Source organism: Morone saxatilis, unplaced genomic scaffold (assembly GCF_004916995.1).
Source record: "Morone saxatilis isolate NCDOM2014 unplaced genomic scaffold, NCSU_SB_2.0 Contig15, whole genome shotgun sequence".
Classification (NCBI taxonomy): Eukaryota; Metazoa; Chordata; class Actinopteri; family Moronidae; genus Morone; species Morone saxatilis.
The window spans coordinates 2,642,167-2,652,172 of record NW_023339707.1 but is presented as its reverse complement, the minus strand read 5'-3'; the positions used below and the strand labels follow the sequence as shown (position 1 = coordinate 2,652,172).

General features: G+C 41.6%; 1 protein-coding gene across 1 annotated transcript in view; it reads right to left on the bottom strand.

Moving 5' to 3' along the window:
* snphb (syntaphilin b) overlaps positions 1 to 10,006 on the bottom strand; it is a 17,755-nt gene that overhangs the window by 6,768 nt on the left and 981 nt on the right. The window contains exons 2-6 of the mRNA XM_035657500.1: positions 7,481 to 7,627; positions 3,078 to 3,257; positions 2,361 to 2,468; positions 891 to 1,040; positions 4 to 690 (exon numbers count right to left, since the gene is read on the bottom strand). Of these exons, the coding sequence (XP_035513393.1) occupies positions 4 to 690; positions 891 to 1,040; positions 2,361 to 2,468; positions 3,078 to 3,257; positions 7,481 to 7,627 (1,272 nt within the window). The remainder of the gene's footprint in view (positions 1 to 3; positions 691 to 890; positions 1,041 to 2,360; positions 2,469 to 3,077; positions 3,258 to 7,480; positions 7,628 to 10,006) is intronic.

Here is a 10,006-nt window from a genome sequence, read left to right as displayed (position 1 = left end):
GGCAGAGAGTGGGGCAGAGAGTGGGGCAGAGAGTGGGAAAAGGTCTGTGTGTAGGAGTTGAGTAAAGATGCTGTTTCCTCAGAGAGGAAGGCGGCCTCCAGCAGCAGGTCGGCCCGGCTAGGTACACTGCTCTCCCCACAGCACACAAAGCCGCTATCCTGGGTGCCATCACCAGACAGACAAGGAAAGTCTGCACCATTACCATTCCGGTCCACCAGCGCCTGATCATTCAGTTTAGTGTAGGTGGAGCTCCGGGTCAGAGAACGGGCTGGGGAACCATCACAGGAGCAAGAACCCCTCCCTCCTACTGCTGGTTTGGGTATTCCCCCCGGACTTTCCCCTGAAACTGATGCTGGTGCCGAACCCCCAACACGGCTCCGGCAGCCTGGTATGGCTTCCCCCTCCTTGGCTAATCCAGCCTGGGCTATCTCCATGTTGAGCAAAAGGTTCTCAAGCTTGTGATTCTGAGTGTTGATGTCCTGGAAATACTTCTGGACCCCTATGTCCCCGCTAAGCCCCCCAGCATCACTGAGCCTGGCCCGAACAGTGTCCACAGCCTGTTTGAGCTGCTGGATCTCCTGACGTGCCTCCTTCAGGGCCAACTGAGCCTCTACGCGGTGACATTCCTCTTCAACCCAGTCCTCCTGCATCCTGTAGAGCTGGCCTCTCAGCTCATCTATCTCTGTGTCCCTAAGAGGGTCAAAATAGAGAGGAGGAAAGGGAGAAAGAAAGAACAAAAGAGAAATTGAGAGAAAAAGAGAAGTAGAAGGATAGAGATATCAGGCTCAGGGAAAGGGTATGGTTAGAACGTGAAAAGAACAAGTCAGGCAATATAAGAACTGACTTTTTGACCAATGATGATAATATCACTTTCTAGCACAGTATCTCACCTGTCTTGCAGAGTGTTGATTGTTTCCTTTAGCCTGGCCCGCAGGTGTCGGATACAGACCTCTTTCTGTTGCAGGGGTGTGAGATACTGCTCTGGTGGAGGGGGCCGGATACCATGGTTGTCTGTACATGACGTGTACTTTTGATGACGTCTAGGACACAAGCATATGAAAGGTGTTTTTATTTAGAACTTATTTCCCTCCAGTGAAGAATTAGGGATTAAATCTCAGTTCTTTTCTTTTAATGACCAAAATGTATCCGTACCGTAGTATCAAAAAGTACAGAAAGCTGACATTGAACACATGGTCAGGTTTGTAACCTTGTTAATTTTTTCCTCTATCAGATAGTTCCTGATTTAAATAGAATGATTTGCCAGTTTCATCCTTTTAAACCTGAATTAATTAATTTCGTTTGGTCGCTTGGGGGCAGAAAATATCTTTATCTTCTCTTCTCTTCTTTCTGTCTTTTCTCAATGGCTTATTAACACCACATACAGTTGATATGGGGTTGATAGTACTCATTGGAGTTCGGTCTAGACCCTGCTCTATTCTGAAAAAGTGTCCTGAAGATACGACTTTTTGCGTATAATGAAATTGGCGCTATACAAAATAGACAACTGAATTGAATTGAAAATTGATATGGCCAACATATTGGCACAGTGGCTTACTAACATATCCATCAAACACAGAGCAACATTTGCATTCATTTGAAGCTGTGTTGGTGTTCCCCTAAAAAACCGGACAGAGCCACACAACACTAACTTGTCATATCAGCCAGGCTTTTTGTGCCAGGTAACGTTAAATGACTTGCCCAAAGATATTCATCTTACTGTCTAGTTAGCCAACATATCCTGTTGTTGTGATGTAGTGTTGTTGTGAGTCTCGCTGTCTGAAGCTGGTGTGCTGACTTTGGGAAACCATCTCTTCCTCGCTCCATGTTAGCTGCGCAGTAGCGATACTTTGCTAACCCACAACATAGCCAACTTTAGTAACATTACATGCTGTGTTGTTGTTCACTCTATATCATGGTATTTTTCACAATATTGAATTTCTCTAGTATCACTTAACCCACTTTAAAAAAACACTAAAACTGAGAGCTGAGGGGAACTGCAGAGTTGGACGAGTTGATTTCTCCAGCAACAACTTTTACATAACACACAGTAGCTTGATCTGCCATTATTAGAAAAAATATTGACTACAGCAGCTTTAAAAGACTGAAAATGTGTGGTAAATGCACTTGCTTGTGTTGAAAAAGAAACACAAAAAAGCTAGTTTCCAGGCCTCTGATTTTCCGCCCACATCTCCTTTTCATTGATTTAGATCAAGTTTTATTTTCACTGGCGAGGAAGGTGAGTAAGTCGCTCAAAGTTTCAGTTTCTATTCTATAAATGGATCATTCAATCATTCTAGGGAGTGTGTCGGACAAGGGCACTGAGTTAGAGAACAGGCAATACCTACATTCTGATGCCTTACCCTTTGGTGGGGCTGCAGTCGCTGCCTTTACAAGAGCCTGAGTTGCTGCCACTGCTGATGGAGGCGTTGCCATAGGGATCTCTGTTACTGGGCGCGGCTGGTGTCCGCCTGGTCCAAAGTAAGAGGATACATGTTAATCTGTTCCTGGTAACAACATGAAACCACACTCCAGAGGTGACAGTGAATTCTGTGAGCTGTTGAGCTAAACCACAATGACACCACAAATCAAAATAGACAAATGGAGCAAACGTCAATCCAGGTCCACTAACATGCCAATACAACACAGATATGCACAAATATACACAGTCACATTACAAATACAGGCCTGCTTACAGACAACAGTTCTGTTTTAGAAACAAGGACATACACTCCTTTGGGCACTAACAGTGATGTTACAGTTTTTAAAAAAGAGAATGTGATTGATGTGAATCAAAACAAATTAGACACCTAATGATATAATTGCAACAAGCATTCCTCAAAAGAAATAAAGGAAGGATTGCTTTTGCTAAAGAGTATGAACAAAAGAAAAGAGAACAAACAAAGAGGAAAGAAGAAGGGAGTAACAGGCCAGACATGATGCTATGGAAACAATTCTCTCAGGTGTTTTCCACAATATAACATCATGAAACATTCACAACAGTGCAAAGGGTCTCATCATTTCCATGCATCAGAGAGTCAACACTGATCAGGAGGAGAGGAGAGGGACTCAGAACAGACCGACAACGAGGGGTGGAGGGAGAGTTTGTTGAGCGGCTGTGGCGATCTGGAGACTTGGTGGAAGCGCATCCTTTAGTTGGCGACTTGGTCGATGCATAGCCTTTAGTCGGGCGCATTGAGACCATATAGCCTGTCTCCATGGGAACGTAGTCTAGCTCTATGAACCTGCAATAGTCAAACCTGACCAGGCAGAGACAACAGGGTGTTAAATTACAGAGGACAGCAGAGGACCCCACCTGAACAATACAATGTGCATACTATAAGCGTATGCACATTGTACTATTGAGGTGAGACAAAGCTAGCTGTCTGGCTTATAGCATGTCTTGGGAGTAACCTAGTTAATTCAGAGCCTGAGCTGCAGGCAGAAGGATGCTAAATATCAACAAGCACTCAAACACTGACGGGACCAAAGAGAGGTGGCTCACTAAAAGCTTTACAAAAGGAGTGGATAGGCTGCTGTCTTTGGCTTCCTATATGAAACATCTATGTGAAGTAAGTTGCAGCTATGAGGCCTTTACTGGCACAGAAGCTAATGATCTGCATCCTGAAATACAATTCACAAGAGGTAAAATGTTTTGAGACTGATGAATGAATGTTTAGAGAAGCAGTGGCATTAGTATTTAAGAGTATTATCATCTAGAGCATATTCCATCCAGACAAGCTTTAGGTACACATCAAAGACATAATCAAACATAAATTCAACCTCTGAAACCTCTGATACAACACTAAAGATTGTCAGAACATGACAACATGTCAGTAAATCATGACTCTTATCAGGAAGTTATATTTGCTTGCTATCTGACATTCCTGCTAGTCTTTCACTCCACACACCACCAGAGAAGACATCTTTCTTATTCCACTGCTGAAAACACCAATGAAGTTACACTCTGCTCCTTCCTCAGCCCATAACACAGACAAACTTGCCCTGCACTGTGAGGGCAGATTCAAACTCATAACTTCTTAATATTTTACTGAACATTTTGGTAAATATACTTATTCACTTTTGTGCAAAGAGTTAGATGAAAAGATCTATATGACTCTCATTTCTTAATGCAAAGTTAGACCTAGGGGCAAATTAGATTAGCTTAGCATAAAGACTAGAAGCAGCAACTAGGTTCTAAACTATTCCTTTGAACTAATCAATGTCAGATAATGTACACATTTGCAAAAATCCGCTAAGAGACCAGATAAAACCACATATATTATTCGAACAATAATGTTGAAAAAAACAAATACATATTTAACCTTAACCATTAATATCCTGCTAATGAAAATAAAATTGTATCACAGCACAATTATATCAGTGGTAGCCAGGAAAAGGAAGGGTGATCTGTGATGGGCAACTTCTGTCAAGACTTTCCTTGCTGATAATCAATATTGTGATGTTTTATCAGTGATATTGAGTGACACATATCGAATGTTATAATGACCTTACTTTAAAAAGGACATGACTGTTGCCCAGTCACTGGCCTCTACAGAGGAAGGAGGGGACAAGCAGGACCAACCAGAGCAGCCATGAGGGATTTTCACACAGGACACAATAACCGAAACACAAACACACCCAACTCAGTGACTTCATACTTAAACTTCAACTTGCTAGATCTTTTTTACCATGCAAACTGTCCGACCAATAAGTGAGACTTTGTAACTTTTAAAAGATAGAAAGATTCATTAGCAATAAAACGCAAACATATTTAAACCCAAACCATTATCTTTTCCTAAACCTAAACCAAACCAAGTAGTTTTGATGCCTAAACCTGACCCAACAGCAACAGTTTCACACATTTTTACATATTTATTATTATAACTGTGATATTAAGGGCATAAACTCTTTTTGGAAAAATTGGCCTTCGGAGCAGTGGGTTCTTGTTTTCGGAATAACTGGTTGAAGGACATCTGGGCTTTCAGTCCAATGGGACATTTTCTGGACTATTGAGCTTTCACAATAATTATCCGTTGTATGAGCAGTAGGCTATGGCGACTAAAGTTAGCTAATGCTGGCAAACTAGCGAGATATAGCTATATAATGGACATTACTGAGAAAGTTTTTTTCATTTCATGACTTTTACATTTTATTTTAGCAGCCATTACATGGAGCCAATAACAACCTCTTTGAAGCAATTCCAATCAAGCAAACCAGGCATTCACTGGAGATGGCAATATTTGACACACAAATACAATGATGTGTAATTCTCACTTCTTTGTGAAAGCATAGCCATTTTTTCGAGCTAACTCACTTCCCCAAGTTTCAAGCTACGGTTGTTCTAAGGAAACGTGTCCTGTGTGATGCAATAAGGGAGGAGGCCAGATATTGACTGCTCAGCGGTTCTTCGAAGATCAATATATGACAAAAGCCAAGACAGAACAGAAACAGGCAGAGGGAAGCAGCTGAAGCAGTGAGCCTGGAGAGGGACCGAATACAGTACAACAGTGTTTCAGGTTTGACAGGATGGACTGTGGTGGTAGTTGACAGTCTGCAGGAGTGTTGCTCAGGAGTCAGGTGCTGGTTAGTGTTAGTGTGTGTGGAGGGTGGGACAGATATTGCTTTACGCTGTGGATTGTTTCAGGAGACAGAGACTTTGCTTAAGAAGCTGAAATTATTAATAAAATAAACCCCATCTAATTTTTAAGTAAACCAAAAACAACATTTAGGCAATGTCTCACCAACTCTCTGCTGTTGAACTATTGTTTGTAAAAAAAACATGGTGCTGTTCATTGCGGCTGTGGTGACCAGTGATCACTAGTGATCACAGTATGCTTCCATAGCACAATGATGTGGTGTTTTTTCTACCGTGCATGTAGCCGCTAAACACAACTTCAGGACCATCCAGGACCAAATGGTCCAAATGGTTACAAATGGTCCAATTCTAGTGTACAAATTTACCTAGTGACTCCACTAATGTGCATATGTCAGGTGTGTATGCAAGTGGATTTCCCTTGTTTGTTCCTGCCAGGACATCAATAGTCTCAGAGGTGACGTGACACAACAACACTCACAGACGTCTGTGCTGTTTGCTGTTGTTGATGCCAACTTCTAAGCTGAGTATGAACACTGAGAGCTCCGGTTGGGATCCCAGTGTTGTTTTCATGTTATTTACAGTGGGTTTTCTGAAGGATATTTGTCATAAATCAGGTAGGCAGGTCGGCACTGCAGCAATTGACCGTTCACTAAACCCCGCCAATCATTGCTTAACAGCTGTAACTGGGCATGGCAGACCTTTGGATTTCTCCACATACTAAAACGTTGTGCATATGGGGCTGTAGCATACTGTCAGTGGGCTATAGTGACAGAGATACTCTGGTTCAGTCCAGGTGAAATAAAAATTTCATTTTATCCCTTTGAGACTGCATCTTCAGTTATATAGTACCCCTATTTAACAATGTATGCTAAAAATGTATGCTTTTTAAAAAAATCAAAATCCGTTCATTTTCTCTTCCTTTAAAACTAAATAATATTCACCTGTCATTAATCTACAACTTCTAGCGACACAGAATGAAGATTCTTTAATTAGCTAGCTAGCAACAGCATGGCTAGTTACCGGAGTGGAGTGTTTCAATGAGGCTAGACCTCACTTATTACTGTACATAAACACAGCGTTATCGCTTGAACAAAAGCACAACTTTATCAGTGATTTGGGTGAAACTGGATCATATTTTATGAAGGAAATATTATCTGGTTTTCCGTCTGATGTCCTCCAGCTGCTCTGCCTCAACTCGCTAAATGTTAACTGCTGCTATAGCTGCTGCTAGAATGTAACTGAACGGCCTCAGCAGCCTCCCAGTGGACACAACCTCTGAGACAGAGAGAGGACAACAGCGGTACTGAGGTGACACGGAGGCTCCAGATGGACTTGTTGCTAAAAGAAGCTAACTGTCACCGACAGTAATGTTAGAAACCGGCAAACAAAACCACCTCGGTACTGATTTTCTGTCCCACAATGGCACTATTTTAAATTTAAATTTTTTTTTTCCAAAAGAAGAAGTGTAAGAACTAGATTAAATAGTGTGTTTATCTGCTGTAACATTAGCTCCAATCATTTGCATAGTTAACTAGGCTTCAATATCCCAAACCCCTGGTTGGAAACCGTTGCTTTAATTAACCAGCTGATTCAATTTTCAGCTGATATACGGGAGAAAGACTTTTAATGGAAAATCTGCCATGTCATCATTATAAACATATGTGAATTTAAGGCTTGACAAGTGTAGAAACACAAAGTAAGGGGGCGGAGCTTAGCAAACGGAGAATATGATAATGGAGGGAAAACTGTAATCCGTGAGACAGGTAGCATAAATGTTGCCTGTGTGCTGTAGTTGGTCTTGTTTTAGTGGCTACAGTGCATGCCGGAGCTACAGATACAGCTACGGAACATGCTGTCTGAGACTGTAACTGAAGTGAGTCTCACGCAGGGGGCGCTGGCACAGGAATTGCCACTGGCGCCGTGGCCCCTGGCACAGCCGTCCCCGACGCCGGCTTGGGCACAGGGACGGGCGAGGACGCCAGTATTTGCTGCAAGCGGCGTTTGGGCTGCAGCGCCTTCAGAGGGTTGAATCTGAGGAAAAGAGACGAGAGAGAGGAGGACACCATAGCTACAGATTGGACTGTCTGTAGCTACACATTACCAATAAAACCAATACAAGCACTAATCAGACGCCTTGGCTTTAGAAAGGCAGTTATATGTCTTTGACCCACACATAAACTTGGAACATCTGGATGAGACTACTGATTAAATCACTCAACACAGTTGTTACAAGTAGACTTTTGGCAATATGCAGTGTAACTACGTGATACCTAAGCTCACCATCCAATATCAAAGCCAAATAGGCTCTTCATAGTATTAAAGTAGTGACTGTGTAAAACTGGACCCCAGACGTATGCTCAATCAATGGCCAACAATCATATTGTGTACATTGGGTATAAAACACACATTATTGATGCATTTGCATTACAAAGTGGCTTAATGGATGTGGAAAAAGTAATCACTGGTCCATATAGACAACAAAACCTCAATAACACAGCCTTATCCTTTAACCTGTGTCCAGTAAACAGGCCAGTAGCTGTAGGAGAGAACACATCAATACACTCAATAAAACTGGTTGCAGTAAACTTGCTGTTCACTGGTCAGTGTGTAGGAGGCGGCTGACCACATCTAGTTTATTTTAAGTCCCTCTTCTTGTCAATAACAGCCTGGCGCCTCCATCAGGATCATTAGAGCTAATTGAAAACCATACAGAAACAAACTGGGATAAAATGCTGACACAACAATGGCTGCAGCAGAGCAGAATAGAGAAAGAGAGAGCTGAGTAAGAGCTCAGGGTGCCAGGGTTTTTATTAGTGTTTAAAAAACAACTTACTAATGCTTTATGAGTTATAAGCCATTGATTAGAATAACATTTGGGAGTGGACTCCAGGAACATGACTTGGACATGAGTCAGACTCGTGTGAGAGATTAATAAGCTGTTTAATATGTCTGCCACAAATCAATTAATGTTCCTTCATTTCCTGATCAAACGCTATTAATTCCCAGCAAGTTGACTATTAATTCCCCAGATTCACTTGGTTTAGACCTATCCAAAAGCATCCAATGTAGATGCAAGAGAGGAGAGGAACTATCGGCCGTTCATTCTGTTGGTTTAGGACTTGGGACTTGTCATCTTGACTTGGACTTGACTGTCTTGACTCGGGACTTGAATTTAAAGACTTGAGACAACAATGACTTAGTCCCACCTCTGACAGTTAAAAAAGCCCACAATAAAACTTAAAAAATTTTTTTTTGTAATTAGTAATGTTAATAAGTTGTCAATAACTGTGATCCGGATGCTCTGCAGTACTTTTCTGGACGGTCAGAGGTCGGACTGTCCACTGGAGCAGTCCACCTGATGAACTTAAAGGTAAAAAGACAAAGTCCTGCTGAAGAAGAATAAACACCAGCCTGGCAACCCAATCTCTCATAGAGAAAGAACTGATCTAAAAGCTTTAGTTAATGATTTGTTAACCATTAATGAAGCCATTGGTTACAACTCTTAAAACAGGCCCCAAATTAGAAAGTGGCACCAAGCTCTGTAAGGGTTCTTTCAAACAGCTGGTTGCATTGGAGGACAGCTGTGCTCAGAAAGTGTTGAGGTTAGAAATAATTATGCTGCACACATACATACACAAAGCACACAGAGTATGGCTTTACACACAAAATTAGTGCTAAATAGGTCATCTCACAGGATTCATTTGTTAATTTGGAAATCAGCAACATAACTGCGCTACATGGAGAAACTCAACAAAGGCTGATACAAGGAAGAGAACATGTAGAAAACATGAGTAAGTAGGATGAATTAATACACACCACAGGAAACATCTGGGCCTGTATCTATCAAGTCTCAGAATTAAGACTATAAACAGTAAGAGTAATTTCTGAAGCTTCTTCCACTGACTTTCAGAGTGGAGAAGGACTCCAGCTAAAGAGTGTGTTGTTGCTGTTTTACAACCATCGGCAGTATATATAATGGACAGGTCTGTGAAGTGTATGTAATGGCCAGCAGAGGCAGCTCCATGGGCTGCAATAACACACTGATACCATGCAGTCTTAAAGAGAAATGACCAGACTTCTCACTTAATTTATTGGCTCAGTTAACAGTTTCCTAATGAGTTTGATATTACTATCTAAATGGGACACCAAGGTAAATTTACTAAATGAACAATCATGCTGTATGAGAAAGAAAGACAACTTGAACCATCAAGCAAATTGAGAACCATTAATCATTTAAGAAAAACATGAATCACAAACTCAGAACGGCAACGATAAACATTTAACACACAGTGAAGAAAGTACTGTCATTTTCTACTTCAAGAGAACTGCATATATCAATGCGATCTGGGCATGGCCACATATAGCACTCACGTTCAGCAGCACCCGGTCCCAACCATCAGGTAGCACTAC